The sequence below is a fragment of the Zootoca vivipara genome, chromosome 2 (assembly GCF_965207765.1).
Source record: "Zootoca vivipara chromosome 2, rZooViv2.hap1.1, whole genome shotgun sequence".
NCBI classification, from domain to species: domain Eukaryota; kingdom Metazoa; phylum Chordata; class Lepidosauria; order Squamata; family Lacertidae; genus Zootoca; species Zootoca vivipara.
Genome location: NC_142584.1, coordinates 82,873,271 through 82,891,949, shown reverse-complemented (window position 1 = coordinate 82,891,949; position 18,679 = coordinate 82,873,271). Strand labels below are relative to the sequence as shown.

At 43.5% G+C, this 18,679-nt stretch overlaps 2 protein-coding genes across 5 annotated transcripts in view; both read right to left on the bottom strand.

Moving 5' to 3' along the window:
* Positions 1-18,679, bottom strand: part of CHCHD6 (coiled-coil-helix-coiled-coil-helix domain containing 6) — a 212,064-nt gene that overhangs the window by 71,880 nt on the left and 121,505 nt on the right. For 2 of the 4 annotated variants that reach the window (XM_060271405.2, XM_060271406.2), the window contains one exon: positions 10,610-10,680. The exons of the other annotated variants lie outside the window; for them this stretch is intronic. In XM_060271405.2, coding sequence (XP_060127388.2) covers positions 10,610-10,680 — 71 coding nt within the window. The remainder of the gene's footprint in view (positions 1-10,609; positions 10,681-18,679) is intronic. 4 annotated transcript variants of the gene reach the window in all.
* LOC132591472 (uncharacterized) lies at positions 15,206-17,991 on the bottom strand. The gene has a single exon (XM_088662344.1). The coding sequence runs from the start codon at positions 17,753-17,755 to the stop codon at positions 15,206-15,208; it is 2,550 nt and encodes an 849-aa protein (XP_088518470.1). The 5' UTR covers positions 17,756-17,991.

The following is an 18,679-nucleotide window of genomic DNA, read 5'->3' as shown; positions in this document are numbered from 1 at the left end:
GGCAAAACTGAATTTTGGGATTGCAGGCTGCTAGTACTGCCTGCTGTGTACTTGTTTCTATTTAGCCTCCTCCAACACTCTCCTCTCAAAAGGAAGCTGGCATTGAAAAAGTGCCATCAGTTTGGGAAGGAGAGGAGTGAAAACATATTCAAAGAAAGAAAATATACATTTAAAATCAGACTTAGAATGTAACTGTTTAATTTAACAAACAGTACCTGCACCCAGGTAAGTCCAAGGTTTTTTTCTCCTGTTGTCACTGACTTTGGCATCCAGAACCAGCCCATACAGCAGGGATCCCCAAACTAAGGCCCGGGGGCTGGATGCGGCCCAATCGCCTTCTAAATCCAGCCCGCGGACGGTCCGGGAATCAGCATGTTTTTACATGAGTAGAATGTGTCCTTTTATTTAAATTGCATCTCTGGGTTATTTGTGGGCATAGGAATTTGTTCATATTTTTTTCCAAAATATAGTCCGGCCCCCCACAAGGTCTGAGGGATAGTGGACCGGCCCCCTGCAAAAAAATTTTGCTGACCTCTGCCATACAGGAAGATAACTCTTTCAACGGGAAAACAAACTATGTAATATCACAGTGGGTTACACTTCTGGACTTTTAGAAATGCCTCTCATGTTTCAGTTTTGCCAGTCTAGACCAGGATCTAGAGCATGAGCATTCTCCACAAAATAAATAGCATTTTCACAAGTCAACACAGGGCTCAAGAGATGAACATAGAAGACTAATCCAAATGCACTACATCCAGCAAGTCTTGGCATGCTGAGATCAGACTGAAGATTACCATTTGGGGGTGGGGAATCAAGTGCTTTCAAAAACTATACATCACACATTATTTTATCTAGCAGCAGGCTGCCAGAATCTCAGATCTTACTTGCCAACACTCCTAGAAGCTTACTAATGACATTTAGATTTTTTTTCGTGGAGGGGTGAGGGAGTGGTAAATAGCAGTGCTAAATCTGAGCTGGATCTCCCCAAATGAATAATTGGTACTTCTGATTATATACTTCTTGGCTAGCCTGAAAGGCTTCATTTGTTGTCCGAAAGAAATAGTAGATCACAGAACCAAGATATTATTTTCTTCAAGAAGAAAGAATAGGTTCTAATTCAGCCAATTACACAGCACCTGCACAGTTCCATAGGGATAGCTACTCAAGAAAGTCATGTCATATTGACAAGGAAAATCTTTAGGGATACTGTACAGGAAGTCATAATTTTTCTAGCAATATCTCTCTGTTAAAAGCCTCATGACTTGATCTTCCAGCCGCTTTAACCCTGCTCCTTGTGGGGGGGGGGAACCACCCTTTATAATAAAAGCTGTACCCATGCAAACAGAGGGTATAATTGAAAAGCATAAATAGCATTACTGTTCAAAACAGCAAACAATGCCCTTGAAACCAGTTGTTGCTGAATTAATGACCAAATTGTTAAGAATGTTACCTCAGCTTTGCCTTGGGCTGCTAATTAACCAACAGTTCATTAATTCCCTGGTAACAAGAGGTTTCTCAGGCCTTATTGCTTTTGACATCTTTAATTTTGCCATTCTTTTTGGAAAGCATTCCCAATATGATTCCAGCTTCAACATCAACCTTCAGCATCACCACAACTGCACCCCATCTGTAAAATGCACCCACCGGGGGAAGAATGCTGTGTGGGAAAGCGAAGGGCTAGCATACAAGGACGGTTTTAAAACACAGCTTACAAAACAGTCCTGAAAGGAGGAAGAATTCCCAACATAAACTATTTTTCTGCTGCATAACTTCCAAACCTGTACATTCTACAGTACATGCTTTAAATCAGGGACCAGGGTGTGGTCTGAAGGTTTTTTTTTAGTTTACATGAGCCACAGTAAACTTCCACTTCTCTTTAGTGGCTTTCACAATTTTCAATGTCATTTTTCAGTGCAAAATATATTTACTTTATACAGTGTCTAGCTCTAACTCAGAAGATCTACCAAGCCATGTTCACGGTGGCCTTCATCAGGTGTTGTAAGAGTGACCTGTTTGTACAATGCACCCTCTTTGTCACTTGTAATCTACAGCTGCAACCTTCAACTCAAATCCCATCAATGGCATAAACACAGGGTGCAGGCGTTATTTGACAAACCGGGATGATAAGTGTTCAGAATAGTAGCAGGTGGTTAGGGCATGTAACACAGGCAGAAATTACAGCAGTTTAGCAGGAGTATGCTTTCTAGAAATACTTCACTGGGGCAATGCCTGTGTATGGATGGATGCAGTCACAGGCAACAAGGAACTGCCTGCAGGCAAGTAAGCAGGTTGGCAGAGGAGGGGCAGAATATTTGATTCCCCACCCCCCTGCCCAGCACAGAGAGCAAGGAGGCTGGCAGAGGAGGGAGGAAGCCTCTTTGTCTGCACCCAACACAGAAATGCAGTAAGCTCCACTCCTCCCAGAAGAAAAGGGTTTTGCCTTTTTGGCAGGAGAGTAACTTATGTAGGCTTATTAACAAGACACTTTCTCAAGATACACTTTGGTTAATGCTACTGAGACATCTGAACTATCCTTAAATAAGGAGGTGTTTTTTTCTTTTTCTTTTAAGGCTCTTAGGCTTCTCTACTTCTTGAGGCTCCTTTTCAGTTGTGACATTCCAGCTGCAGGATGGTGCCAGCCATCAAATGAATTTCTATAGAACATTTTTTTGTTTGTTTAAGGTCATTTATATATAGACCACTAATACATAAAGTTTCAGAGCTGTAAACAACATAATAGAAAAGGATATAAGGTAACAGAAAGGAAACCTACAAATGTATCTACGAAATCAAATAAAAAGGCAGCATTGCTACTTCCACGTTTGTCTGAATAAAAACATGCACTGGAAAAACTGCTGGCACATGTCAAACATCAATGTCCAGTTCATGTTACTTAAAAAATATATCAACCCACTAGTTAATCTAAAAATATGATTTCATCAACTACCTCCTCTACCTACTTCTACCAATGCCATGTATTGTGTATCAAAATACTGCTCGCCTCCTCAAAATACACTATGAGAAGAACCCATTCTGCATTTTTTGTTAGTAACCTCCATTAGGAGCTATTTTCCTAGAGCAATGAAGGCCATAATATTTGAGGCTTCATGAGACAGATGGAAAAGAAATCTCTTTTTACATACATCCAAGCAATTTTTTCATAAGTGACATTTTTGGATACTCTCAGATCCCAAAGAACAAAATTCTTCTTCTTCACTGTCTCTCTTTCAACCATCCACGGCAGGGTTAGTAGTACACAAGGGTACTTTTTTCAGTAGTAGAAATCAGCCATAATTCACTGTTTCAACTTCATAGCCTATCAAGGTTTTTTACCTTATGCCTGTGTGTTAAAAGTCTGTGCAATTTTCCTTTCTGTGAAAAGCCCAAGGGGATACATACCACATGCCAGTTTCTCCAACATAATAACTTTAAATACTCACGCCTATTAAGTTTAAGGATCCTATGATCATTAGATGGAACTCAGAGATATGGGGTCCCATATGGAGTAAATCTCTCTGGCAGCCTATTCACCAGAACGCTGCCTTGGATTCAAGGCTGATCTCTAGTGGGACAATAAGATAAAGGGCATTCTTTAAATGAACACTGATAAAAAGTGCACAGAGTGAGTAACACCCTCAGCCAGGCGTGCAAACAACAGGGCTCTTGGTAAACAGCTTCAGAAGCTCATAAAAAGGAGTCAGGTCTCCGAGGAAAGTTATCTTTTAACAACTTTCTAATCCTCAAACACCATCATGCTTGTGTAGCTTTACGCTTTAGAGAAAGTGTCATATCCCAACACCACACTCATTCTTGGTGCTTCCAATAATAATAATAATAATAATAATAATAATGACAATAGTGTCAAATTTCACAAAAGGAAGTTTAAAACCAGCCTTTAGAGGATACACCAGGAACACCTGCACTAAGCCGCAGCATCTTTACTGATTTTCCCTTCACTCCCGCCCTGCCACCCCTTAACAGATTCAGAGACTGTAAAAACATTTAATCCTCAGACACTAATCTAAATGTAACACTCAAAAGAAGACAAAGACGATGCAGAAGGAGGAAAAAATTGGCCACTGCCTTTCGGGAGTCTCGCTTTATCCCAGGAGCGAGCGCATTAATAGAGCTTGGAATGAAATGCCATTTTATTCCCTGTAGCAGGGAGGGGATTAACAAGTTGTCTTCTCTAAACCTAGTCTGCGTCATGGCTCTCTGAGCAGCGAGAAAAGGACAGGGAGTGAAGTAAAAGGTGGGGAGCACTGGCCTTTTATTTACACGCATCTCCTTTTGTGGATGATCACTGATGTGAAGAGTTTGCTAAACAGTGGAATGTGTGCAGGCGTGCGGTGTGTGTCTAGATCTAAGTCCCCAGCCTTTAATTCCACTGGCTGACACGTAGACATACAAAATAATGCAGCCTTTGTAATAAGGCAGGCAATGCATTTTGTGGTGGTTCTCCAAGCCAACACAACATGCGCAGAAAGAGGGCACAACAAGGAAGGTGGCAAAAGAGCTGCTAGTTTTCCAAGCTCTGATCGGTAAGGCTCCCGTTGCTAGGCGGCTCTTTGCTGGGAAAGACAGAGGGTTGGGTAATATCCAGCACAGAATGAAAGAGGAAATGTAGCAGGGAGGATATTTCTTAATGTGCTGCCGGCAGTTCAGATGTGAGAACAAACAGTCAAGTCACAGTGGACTGATCACCTCTGGGTCAATACTGACACCCTCCCTCCAGGTGAGGCCACAGGATGAAACACCTACCACTGCTTTGCTACGTCGCTTGGCACAAACCATTCCATCCCTTTTCCTGTACAGATTTCCTCTCTTCTGAGTGAAAAAGAGCCAGACTTGTCCACTAACCTCAAAGGAACATTTTTTTATTGTGTGGCCTTGTTAGTGAAGTTCCGCACAACACTCTGAAATGTTGAAGTGCTGTCATAAATACCAGTTAGCATTATTCATTCAGAGGAAATAAAAAGCCCTTTAATGCACTAGGCCACTTGTGCCAGAGCTGCAGATGGTCGAGAGGACGAGAAAACGAATGGAAAGGGATGCAACAGAAGCTTAGCAATGCCAAGGAAACAGCCTCCATAATTCGTGCCTCTTCTACTCATGCTGCCATTTGGTTTCCGAAAAGCAGGAGTTGCTGCTCACAGCAGAGAAAATTCTGTGTCTCCGGCTTATCCAAACACAGCCAATGACACATATAAAAGATGGTGTCTGGCAGAAGGTGACAAAAAACGGAAACACCTTCAATGTATATATGTAAGGGAAGGAATGAGGGTCTCGTTCTAGTAATTCACCATGAGTAATGGCAAGTGGGTGGTAACACTAGAACTGGAGAGAGAGAGGAAATCAATTTCCTATCACACTTTTTGTAAGAACAGCTGTGTTTATGTGAACTGAGCATAAGGCTGAGAGATAGCTCCAACTTTTCCTCTGAACAAGAGACACACAGAGGGCAATTCGGTGAGCCCTTTACACCAGTACAATCTTGGAAAAATCAGTGGGATACATTATTTCAATGAGTCTACAATAGACCTCTAAGAGCTGGGTTACACTATGAATTATCCTGAGACAGCAGCTCCCGAACAGCACTTGCTGTTTACACTTTGAAGAAGTGACTCATAAGCTGAAGTAAATTTAAAGACAGAGTCAACAAGACCAGAGGGTTTTGACTCAAATCAAGTTAATCAAAGTGTAAAGTGATGATGTAAACAGCAGCCTAGTTATGATCTGTGGTACGTGCAGGGTAGAGTTCGCTATGACCCATCAGCAACCCTAGGCAGTTAGTAAAAGCACCCAGGAACTCCTTGGCTACCAAAGAAGAGCACATAACTAAATTAATCAAGCCCGATATTTCCTATTCTCAGTCTGAATAAGTCAGACAATGGTGAGGCAATACTTAAGCATGGCCACTTCTGTAAAGTCCAAACAGTATTATCAGATGGTTAAGACAGGGTTTAATGTTGCGCCTTGTGCCAGATTACTACTTTCCGTATTTGGAGGTGTGTGTCAAAAGGTAAGGAAATGTGCACACTGACAGCGCTTCACAAGTAATGAACAATAACAAGATGTGCCTGTTAAGTCCTATGGATTTGCATCTCAATAATTCACTTAAGGATGGGGAGGAAAAAGCTGCTTGCTCACTTGACCCTGCCTAAACTGTGCACAGAAGTCAGGATACACTCAAGGATGCAAAACTAGGATTTCCAACCATGGCACTGTTTAACAACAATAAGCATTGATACGGCTCTTTTTGAATGTTTACAAACATACGCTTTATTCATCTTTACAACAAATCTGCAAGGGAGACCAATAATAATAATAATAATAATTTATTTATACCCCTCCCATCTGGCTGGGTTTCCCCAGCCACTCTGGGCGGCTTCCAACAGAAATATTAAAATACAATAATTTATTAAACATTAAAAGCTTCCCTAAGCAGTATTACCACTGCTGTATTCACATGGGGAGTGGAGGCAAAAGAGAGCGAGTTACCTAAGGGCAACCACCTACCGGTAGTCCATAGCAGAGCATGAGACTCTTAATCACAGGGTCGTGGGTTTGACCTCCACATTGGTCAAAAGTTCCTGCATTGAAGGGGGTTGGGCTAGATCACCCTTCAGGTCCCTTCCAACTCTGCAAGTCAATTCTGTGACTTCCTGACTCATGGGTCTCTCAGAGCTCATGCTCTTGGTCACCACTCCATCTTAAATTAGATTTCCCCTCTCCCTCAAATGTAAAAGTCACCTGTTCATAACAATGAAATAACCATTCCCCATAGAATATAAAAAGAGCCTGCTGGACCAGATGTTTGTGGGAAACCCACAAGCAGGACCCAATCACAAGAGCCCTCTCTCCTCCTATGGCTCCTAGTCACTGGTATTCAGAAGTGCTACTGCCCCTGACCGTGGAGGCAGAGCACAGCAATCATGGTCAGTAGTCACTGATAGCCATATCCCTCCATGGATTTGTCTAATCTTCTTTTGAAGTCATCCAAGTTGATGGCTCTTGTGGGAGCGAGTTTCACAGTTTAACTTTGTGATGTGTGAAGAAGTCCTTTCTTTTTTCTGTTCCAAAATTCAACTTCATTGGGTTGTCCACAAAATTTAGTGTTGTGAGAGGAGAAAAAACATTTCTCTCTCCACTTTCTCCATGGCATGCATAATTTTATATAAACATACTTCTGTCTTAGCACATCTTACTCGCCTTTTATCTAAACTCCACCCCCTGTATCATTTTGGTTGCCCTTTTCTGAACTCTACCATATCCTTTTTGAGGTGAGATGACCAGAACTGAGGACAGTATTCTAAATGTGGTCACAATACAGATTTGTATAACAGCATTATGAATGAACCACCTGCTGCTGCACACTGGGTCAATGTCTTCGTCAAGCTATCCACTATGACCCCTAAGTCTCATTTATGGTCAGTCACCACCAGTTCAGGCCGTTTAGGCGTATTTGTGTAATTAAGTGGGGGAGGGGAGCTTTTTGGCACCAAATCTCTTTCACCTGCAGCTTCTTTCTTTGTAGGAGAAAGATGTGCAAAGTAACAGCTACATTTTTGGTAAGTGAACTGCCAAAACCCCACCCAAAGGCCTCAGTGGGGCACCATCTGGAAATATAATGATGGAATTTAAGAATGAGTTGGAAGTGCAAAACAATGAAGTGATAATAATTACAATGTGGTACTAGGTGAAATGGAAAGCATTGTTTAGGGGCACATAGTAGAGAAGGCGCATATAACAACTTCAGCCAAAAACGAATGGAGCCGGGTGTGGTGGAGGATGCTTTCTAAAACCTTGCTTGAAATATTCCGGCTAAAACAACCAGGATGGAATTAACAGCAGTCTTGACTTTTTGAAGAATGCCTCATAATACTGTACAAGATACGAATGTGTGCCACTGGCCCCTACCCAGTAAGAAAATGTGGAGGGATAGGATGAAGCCCCAAAAGGAATGCACCGAAGATAAAGGAAATATTGGTACAACTGAAAACAAGAAATATAGGACACAACCACTGATCTTAATCTCTTCCTGCAGAAAATCCCAAAGAACCTGCATATTTCTAATTACTGCTTTCTTGCCAACTAGAAACATAGTTCTGGAAACATATTTGGCTTTGATATCATCTTCCTGTGTTCTAAGACAACTGAAGAAAAGGCTGTCATAACTTAATTACTGCTTTCCAACTTTTGAAATATTTATTCCAACAGCAACTTATTTTTAAGAGAATGTACTCTACAAATATATGCAGCATGTTGGCAACTCTGTTTTTGTTGTTGTTTGCTTGGTTTGGTTTTTTATTTTTTATTTTATTTTTATGGAACTGCAACATGCCCAGGCCTGTTGCCAATTGTCCAAGCAAACTCAAAAGTGAGACTTTAAAGAAGTCAGCACCAATAAGCAGCAAATGCAGTACAAGTAGTAGACATTTACCATGCTACAGCCATCCACATTATTGTTTGCCTGTATGGGAAGCCTGAGTTTGCATCAGAAAACCAAGAGAACAACCGTAATGTTGGATCCACTGTTGCTATGTGCTTCATAATGTTACCAATCTCTTTTAGGAAGTCTTTCCAAAACCCTTCTACCACTGGGCAGAAGTTGCCAATATGTTCCTTTTGAACTGTCACCTCTCCAACTATCTGCTGATCCCTTCCCCATCATTCTTGCTGGTTGAAACAGAATATATCATCACTTCTGTAGTATTTTTTAGAAAGTTCTCATTTGTATGAGCAGATAATGTCCCCCCCCCCAAAAAAAGGGCTCTTGTGTATCATTTTGCCTATATCTGTCTTTACCATGGATTTGATATTTCTTAATCTGATCATAGTAACATCTATCTAGAGGTAGTTTATTTTTGAGACCATGCCATTGAAGCTTTTCTTAACATCCAGGTAAACCTTTCAAATGGTATTACTGTCCTGGTGGCCTGCTTTTTAGTAAGATGCCTTTGGGATTAATAGACATATTTAATAGATTTTTTAAAATAAAATGCCAAGCATCATGCAGTTCTAGCCAATTGGCTGGTGTATCTTGTAATTTGTGCCTCATTTTGTCTTCTGACAGGGGTCTTCCTTATAAAATAATAATAATCTCCTAATCAATATAGTTCCTGCACCTTCCATCTTGCAAAGCTTTTTTCTTTTTATCTTAGCTATATTCCCAACCAAATTCCAACTTAGAATGAATAAGCAGGTAACTCCTAAACTCCAGAGGTCAACTCATCTTTGTTAATTGGTCTTCAGTGCCCATTATTTTCTGATGTTTCCTGGGAGGAAAACATCAAAGCCCTCTCAATGCAAGAAGCTAAGAAGGCAGCTCCCTAAGCATCATCTCTTACACCTTTGAGATTCAAAGTCTTCTCTAGACTGCTCTGCAACACCCATACTCACATGTAACCTGTGGAAAACCCAGTGGATGCCTTCTGTGCCAACTTTTAAATACCTGCTGAAAACTATCTTACTTTTGTCATCACTCCCCCTGGGTATCCCATCGTAGTATTCGGTTGCTTACTAGTGTGGATTATTATATCTGCTCTAGCATTGTCAACAAAAAAGAATCCTTGAAAGGAAGGATTTATTTGTTTATTAAAACATGAGGAATACTATGCTAGACATCTCCATCCTATAAATGGATTTAGAATATGAAACATGTATTAAAGTGACAAAAAGGAGGCATAAAATATCATATACATATTGGCTTCAAGATAAAAATACTATTTTAAGAAATGTAGCACATGCTCTGTTAATTAACACCTAACATCTAATTTGGCATCATTTATTTGCCTGTTGCACAAAAAAGCAACTCTTAATCATCTAATTGATATATTTGCTTCAGGGGCCATTGCACACAATATGGCCCAATTATACACATTTTCTAATGCAGGTACATTTTGCAGGTTGCCTCAGCCAACTGGGAGCTCCTCGCAACATGTCAGAAGCATGTTAAAATGCATGTTTCTTTTAAGCACTATATATCATTGCCTTTTTATATATGCTAAACATGTACAATGTACTGTAATTCTTATGCATTGTCCTTGAAATTTCACAAACTCTTCAGTTTAAGAAACTGTTTGTTTGTTTGTTTGTTTGTTTAAAAAACACCAATAGAAATCTACCTTTCCTCTATAATGCTTCAGGGCTTCCTATAGCTCAGATCATGTTCATATACTCCTCCTTAACTGTAAGAGAAATGCCTCCCTGACTGCAGCAACATACTTTCCCCATATGGCCACTACAAAAATATTTGTATTTCTGGTCTGTCAGACTTGGCTCCTATCAGGTTTGGGGCAGGGTAGAAAGCGAAGTTGGGGAAGGAGCTAAAGCCAGGCAATGGACAGAGCTGCATAATCCTGGCCTAAGATAGAGCAGAACCCCCTTGCTTCTAAAGTGTGAGCAAGTGTGACCTGGATGCACAGTATCTACTTTGCTCTACTTACTATGACACTTCTTGGCTGGTTTCCGTGTAATTCCCTGCTTTGGCCAGAACTGGGTGGAAGCATGCAAAGTGAATTCCCCTCAGGACCACATTGAGCCACCTCCTTCTGGAAAAATAATATTGTTTTTAATCTGTCATCCCACTGACAGATTGCATTCTTACCTGATCTGATCTTCTGCATTGGTAACTGCCTCATTGTATTGATCCAAGGTCATCTTGTAGATTTCAGAATTCTGCAAATTTAAAAAGGCATCACCCAGCATTACAAATTAATGTTTCTTAAGCAGCATAGTACACTACAAAGGCTCATAAACTGATAAAGGCAAGTGGAACAGACATGTAATGATATGCTATACATTAAAGCACAAAAGGGGAGGGCTAACTGGGATGAAAATGATTGCAAAGTAAAGGATTTTGAAGTTCATCATAATCATTTATACCCTACCGGCTTAAAGATAAAATAATAGCTAAAAACATACCAGTGAGCTTCACCATGTATATTTCATTCATGAGCTCCTGTAGTCAACCTTATTGCACTGAGTGAGAATGAGCAAATTAGCAGCCAACTTCCAATCCAAAGAAAATATACTCAAGAATTGGGCTTTCATGTATACGGGAAAAGTTCTCCTAGCAACTGCTGGTTCCTTTCTGAGAGATAAGCTTCAAGCTTGGAGATCCACAGGTCTTGCAAGGGCAACGTCAACCAGACATTATTGTAAAGGTATAAATAACCAAATCAGAAACAGAAAAGGCAGGTTAATTGAAAAGCAAGTATCCAAATATTGGCCTTTTTATAAGTCAGGGTTGGGGAAAAGGATGCAGTCCATAGGCTGGATTGATGGGTGGAGCTACCCACTAATCACCCGACATCACAATAATATCAGGAGACACAAAGTAAAAATGTTGCTGTGTGCACAGCTCAAATTTAATCAGACAACACAAAAACCTACAGTATTTGGACTTACATCAAGCCTTAGTCTGGGGGTTTGCTGGGAGTGAAACAAACCTGCTCTGGGCAGCAATCACACCAGAACTTGCTGTCAATGTCGATCAGCTGATCAGCGCTGACAGCAAGCCTCACTCACAAAAAAATAGTCGGGATCACACTTTAAGGTTCCCAATTGTTCCTTTGGAGCAGGAGGGTGTGGTTTGTGAAAACAGCCTCATGGGCCAAATTTGACCCAAAAGCCAAAGATTTTCCACCCCTGTTATAAACAATCTCTTGACAGCATCCTTTGATTAAACTCCACCTGAACTTAAACACCACAACAACTTTTCAAATATAGTAACTTCACTTTGTGAAGTAAAGCAATGTATGAAATTTTATCCAATTCAGGAGAAAGCTGATCTTCCCTAGCCTTCATAAATAAGTCTTAAGACTGCAAATAATGCACGAGGTATTCATTGCTTTATACTTCAGTTGTAAACTGGGACTAAAGTTGTATGCCCCAGGCACTATGCAACCTAAACAACTTTGAACAATTATTTCATTTTACCAACCCACTGGAGAAAGGAATCATCTCCCAATTATGTTGTCCGCCCTTCCCCTTATTTCTTTAAGACTAAAATGGGGGGAAGGTTTTGGAGAAGAACTAGAGGAACAACTTTGGAATTGTTTTTTGGAAGAGACTACCATTTGACGCCAAAGAATTGATGCTTTTGAATTATGGTGCTGGAGGAGACTCTTGAGAGTCCCATGGACTGCAAGAAGATCAAACCTATCCATTCTGAAGGAAATCAGCCCTGAGTGCTCGCTGGAAGAACAGATCCTGAAGCTGAGGCTCCAATACTTTGGCCACCTCATGAGAAGAAAAGACTCCCTGGAAAAGACCCTGATGTTGGGAAAGATTGAGGGCACTAGGAGAAGGGAACAACAAAGTACGAGATGGTTGGACAGTATTCTCGAAGCTACGAACATGAGTTTGACCAAACTGCAGGAGGCAGTGGAAGACAGGAGTGCCTGGCGTGCTCTGGTCCATGGGGTCATGAAGAGTCGGACACGACTAAACGAATAAAAAACAACAACAACAACAACAACAACAACAACCATTTGGATCTATCTCAAATAGGACTTGAGAAAATGCTCTAAACATACACCACTGGTACATGTGCCCAACAAGATTGAATAAAATTAACTGCAATATATGCAAACTCTGCTGGTGGGAATGCACCTTGAGGTGTTCTTGAGGAGACACAAGGGCATTTTTCGCTGTTTAGTGAGGGGCAATGAGCGTAAAATAAATTCTCTCACCTGGTGGCAGTGAGAGGTTTAACAGGAAGGGAGAGCAGACAGAGGGGTACACTCTTAGCTGGAACTCCCTTCCTCCCCACATCATAAGATGCAGAGAAGACGGGGTTCCATAACACCATCATACTCAATGGGCTGGTAATGTTCTTTACAGGGCTCTTGTGAGGAGAAAAATGGAAAGAAAACAAATCATGTATGTAATGGTCGGTGGCTCTCACTTGCCTGACCCAGCCAATCTCCTGGCTCTTGCAACGTGTGGGAAACACACAACTCGGCAATTCTCTTGTGAGCCGTAGTCAAAACAATTTCCCGGTAGTTCGCTGCCACCACCCTTTCTCACTTGCACCTGGCCAGAGAGCCCAAAAGGGAAAGCTTCTCCGCCTTGTTACAAGGTTGCAAGCCTCTGACTACTCTTAACAAAGCAGGCAGAAATTCAACTGGTTTGGTTTCTTTACTCAAACCCAGGCCCACTCACTTGTGCAGCCCAATACTCAGTATGCGACCAAAGGGTCAAGGGACCGGACTAGTTGCCCCACCCTGAACAATACTCAAGGTCCAAACCAAAATATACCTTTTCAAGGCTTTATTAAAAAGTGTAAAACATACAACTTAAAAATTAGCAGTGCACATTTCTTGTGAGGTTACAGAGATCGCAAATAATAAACATAAGCATTCAAATTGCTCTAACTAAAGGATACATACGGTTATGAAGATATAACTTGTTGCAAAGCTTTCAGAAGGCGCAGCCCGCAGGCCCCCCTTCTCCTTTCACAGCTTCATACTCGCAGAAGCTCTGGCAAAATTGCAAGTGGCAAAATGCAAAGTTCTAATGCTAGAACTCCCAAGTTATGGGGAAAGGGTCAGGTGGGGTTCCGTTTTCCCACCAATGGAAATGAGGCTCCAATTAGCAGTTTACCAATGATTTCAGGTGTTGCCCATTTGTCTTCACCTGTCTTACTTCACACTCTGATCTAATACTAGCAGATAGTAAGACAGTTCTCTCATTCCCTCCCAACTCATCAGGGTCAAGCCGACCCCAGGTGGACAGGATAGAGTGATTAAACCCCCTCCCAGCCGTACCATAAGGAAATAGGGAACACCGGTGTTTCTTCTCCAGCCAAAGGCAATTACCACATTCCTTTGCAGGCAGCTAATTGGGGCTAGCAGAGAGGGACTTAGCAAGTTTTGTTAAAGGCCCAGCCTGCTCTTGCTGTCTCTCCCAGCATCCATTGCTCTTGACCAAGGATTCAGAGTTGTGCATACTATAACTCCCATGCCATATCCATGACATCCTCCCCCCAAGATGAAAACTATGGGTGAAGTCCCTTGGTTTTCAACACCTTCAGTACCGAGGTAGTTCTGTTCCGTCTAGGAGCAAGCCATTCCTAATAGCAGCCACTTACTCCATTACATTATGCATCCGGGAAAGGCAATCGGCCACAACATTATCTTTTCCTTTAATATGCGTCACCGAAAATTGGTAATCCTGGAGTGTAAGACTCCAGCGCAACAGCTTCTGATTGCTGTGTTTCATCCTTTCCAACCAACAGAGTGGCGAGTGGTCCGTCTGAATCTCAAAACGGACACCCCAAATGTATGGCCTCAGTTTCGATAGCACCCACACCAGGCCAAGCCATTTCACCAAATAGCGCACAGGGCTCAGCCTAGCTCGGATTACCCCCGGCCCATTCCACTGAACAGCAAGCTTATGAGGACGGGTAGGCCGTAGGATCAAAACACGGTCCCCCACCTCAAACTCCTTGGGCACAGCTTTTGCATCATAGAAGCGTTTCTGCTCCACTCTAGCCTTTTCCAGATTCTCTTTAGCTAGGTGCCAGACTTCAGACAAGGTCTGTCTCAAATTAGCAAAATACTCAGCAACAGAAGGCAGCCTGAAATCCTGTTCAGAATTTTCCCACTCCCTTTTAAGCATGGACAGTGGGGTGGACAAATGACGACCAAATACAAGCTGATTTGGTGCAAAACCCAGGCTGCTCTGTTGTGCGTCATTATACGCGGCAACCACCAGAGGAAGGTGCTGGTCCCAATTGGCCTCATGGGCAAAAGCATACTTCCTAAGCATCTGAACAATCGACCCCTGAAGTCTCTCTATCATTGCATTGGACAGGTGGCAGTGAGCAATGCTGGTATGGTGCTGTATCTTAGCTGCTTGGAAGAGCTTCTGAGTCAGCTCTGCCACAAAATTAGTTCCCAGATCACTCACCAAAACCTTTGGAATCCCCAAAGTACAAAAAGCAGACATCAAGGCATTTACCAAACATTTAGCAGAGGTGTTAGGGATAGCCATTGCCCAGGCATACCTGGAGGCATAGCAAATCAGAAAACAAATGTATTGTTTATGAGAGCGGGTTTTTGGCAAAGGACCTACAAGATCAACCCCAAACTTCTCAAAAACCCCCACCTCCATGGGTACACTTTGCAAGGTATGAGGAACAAGATCCCTAACATTCCCCACCCTCTGGCATGCCTCACACGATCTAACATAAATCTTAACAGTCTGATGAATATCTGGCCAATAAAAATAACGTGAGATTTTCTCTAGTCTTTTTTACCCCCATGTGTCCTGCAAGGGCGTCCTGATGAGAAAGATCAAGGACCTTGGAACGTAGAGACGCAGGAACCACCAACTGCAGGACAAAGTCTTTGTCCCCGGTCTTCTTTGGCCAGAACTTTCTGTAAAGCAATCCCTTCTCATACAGAAAGCAAACTCGCTTCTCTCCCCTCGGCTCAGCTGTTGCAGCATCCCGGCAAACTTGCAGGGAGGGGTCAGCCTTTTGCTCCTCTGCAAAAACTTCTGAAGATACGAGGTCTTCACCCAGCGGTTGTCCAGGCAACGCAGGCAACTCCTGCTCGGCAGAGAGGCTTGACATTCCTTTCTCCTCCTCTGCTCCCTCCTGGTTCCCAGCTAACAGCAAGCGCGGGGGGGCCAACTCATCCCCCTCGGAAGCTTTAACTGAGGCTTTTGCGGCAAGCTTCTGCTGGTGAACCCGGTAACCAATGTCATTCCCAATAAGGGCAGGTATCGAACAGTTCTGGGGGTCGTGCACTATCACCTTGTGCTCCCCAGCATAGCAGTCATATTCAACATGAACAACAGCCGTGGGTTGATAGATTGGATCTACACCGTAGGGGTTAATTTTGATCATTTCTGGTTGATATTGCTGTGGCAGGACCAAGTCCTTGGACACGCTGGTGATGTCTGAGCCTGTGTCACGATACGCAGTCACTAGAATTCTGTTTATGCGCACTGGGGCACTAAACTCCATGTTGGCCCAATCAATGTGTGGGGCTGACATAGCAGGAGCTCCAACAGGTCTCAGATTGGCAACAGGGACAGCAGGTGCAACAGGAACACTGCCAGCAGGGGCTCCAGCGACAGATTGTGGCACGGGGTCCTTCCCCTCAGGCTTAACAGTCCCTTCGCTCTTTGGAGCCGCAACTTCAGGCTCCCAATTTTCCGGCATCTGCTGCACGGTTCTCACAGCTGGGGTGGAAGTAAAGGCAGGGCGAGGCTTGTTTTTAAACAGGGGGCAAGCTGAACGAACGTGCCCCGGATTTTTGCACTGGAAGCAAATAACTGTGCTTGGCACTGCCTTCGCCTGGTCGCCACCAGCTGACACAGTCCCTTTTGGAGTAAAAGGGGAACTTTTCCCTTGCGTGGATTGGAAAGCAGCCTTCTCCACTTTATGTTGGGAAGCAGCCCTCTCAGTTGAAGGGGGGGCAACAGCCCGGTTCCCACTCGACTGGCTCTTCCCCAAATGGGTGCGATTTAGTTTGAAATTTTCCGCAAGAGCTGCGGCCTCTTCAAAACTGCTCGGGTGATTGTCAGCAACTAAACTGGACAATTCTGGAGGCAAGTGTCTGTTAAACTGCTCCATAATGATTTTCTGCCTCAAGCCTTCATAAGTTGTAACATTCTCTGCAGACATCCAAAAGTCAAAATGCTGGGCAAGCTTAGCAGCAACCCAAGGTAGACTCTCACTTGTGGGGCCACGCTCCACCTTCCGGAACATTCTACGATACGTTTCCGGACACAGAGAAAACCTCTGCATAACAAGTCTTTTGAAGGCAAAATAATCAAAAGCATGAGTGATGGGCAGCTGTCCCATCAAATCTGCCAGCTCCCCAGACAGGAGGGCTCTCAAAATAGACATATACAATCTTTCTGGCACGTCAAGCTCTTGGCAAGTTAATTCAAACAGAGTGAAATAACTCAGGGCATCCATTTTAGGCTGATAGGTAGGAAACAGTTTAAGATTAAAGTCTCTCAGCGTCACCTGTTGAGGCGCGCCTCTGGAAAACTCACCACGCCGCTCCGGCGGAGGGTAGTCCTGGTAAGTTGGTGCCCGACTCTCCACTGGCCTGCCTTCACCGTCTTGGAGATGCAAAGCTCTGGGACGCATAAAGTAGTCGTCCTCCCTCTGCCGAGGAGGCAACCTTCTTGGCTCCCAGTAACGCTCCAGTGAAGCGGCTCTAGGTGGGCTGGGCAGTCTCAGGAACTCTGCATCCCGGCTATCTCTGGCATACCTCCCGGGCTCTTCGTAGCCTCTCTCAGCTGCACGCCTCTCTCTTGCCGGACGGGGCAGTTCCCTGTAGATGTAGTCCTCTGGAAAAACTGAACGGGCTTCCGCTGCATGCCGGCGCCGGGTTGGAAAATCCGTGGGGTCCCCAGGTACATACTCTCGGTGAGGGGCTTGTCCCATCTCTCTCTCTCTCACCCGCACCACTGGTTCAGAAACTGCAGCATACGCCTCTCTGGGATAACTGGATGTCACCCTCTCTTCCCGAATTCTGCGAGGCTCAGAGGCTCCCAGCCTCAGGACTCCTGTAACTCCCGGGTGCTGTAAGCTGGTCACTTCTCCCTCTCCTTCCTCATCATCCGAGAACAAGGGGGAGGACGCTTTCGACGCAGCCCGGCTTGGTGCTTTGGACGAGCAGGGGTGAAAAGTTGAATCTTCTCCCTGCCCCCACTGGTCGACAGTTTGCAAAGTCTGTGCGGCAGAGTCTTCAGCTTCAGCTCTCCTGGCAGACTCAGCCATCCTCACTAACAAGTTACCAAAGTCTGTAACTCTCAAAGAAATAGTGCACGCTCTAAAAAACGTAACTTTCCTCAGGAATAAAATAATCCTTCAAAAATTATAACTTCTGCTCAGGGGTGGACTAATCCCACCGCTGCCACCATGTAATGGTCGGTGGCTCTCACTTGCCTGACCCAGCCAATCTCCTGGCTCTTGCAACGTGTGGGAAACACACAACTCGGCAATTCTCTTGTGAGCCGTAGTCAAAACAATTTCCCGGTAGTTCGCTGCCACCACCCTTTCTCACTTGCACCTGGCCAGAGAGCCCAAAAGGGAAAGCTTCTCCGCCTTGTTACAAGGTTGCAAGCCTCTGACTACTCTTAACAAAGCAGGCAGAAATTCAACTGGTTTGGTTTCTTTACTCAAACCCAGGCCCACTCACTTGTGCAGCCCAATACTCAGTATGCGACCAAAGGGTCAAGGGACCGGACTAGTTGCCCCACCCTGAACAATACTCAAGGTCCAAACCAAAATATACCTTTTCAAGGCTTTATTAAAAAGTGTAAAACATACAACTTAAAAATTAGCAGTGCACATTTCTTGTGAGGTTACAGAGATCGCAAATAATAAACATAAGCATTCAAATTGCTCTAACTAAAGGATACATACGGTTATGAAGATATAACTTGTTGCAAAGCTTTCAGAAGGCGCAGCCCGCAGGCCCCCCTTCTCCTTTCACAGCTTCATACTCGCAGAAGCTCTGGCAAAATTGCAAGTGGCAAAATGCAAAGTTCTAATGCTAGAACTCCCAAGTTATGGGGAAAGGGTCAGGTGGGGTTCCGTTTTCCCACCAATGGAAATGAGGCTCCAATTAGCAGTTTACCAATGATTTCAGGTGTTGCCCATTTGTCTTCACCTGTCTTACTTCACACTCTGATCTAATAC

Excerpts from the sequence above, each read along its gene's own strand:
- LOC132591472 (XM_088662344.1), bottom strand. The coding sequence starts at position 17,755 with ATGGCTGAGTCTGCCAGGAGAGCTGAAGCTGAAGACTCTGCCGCACAG.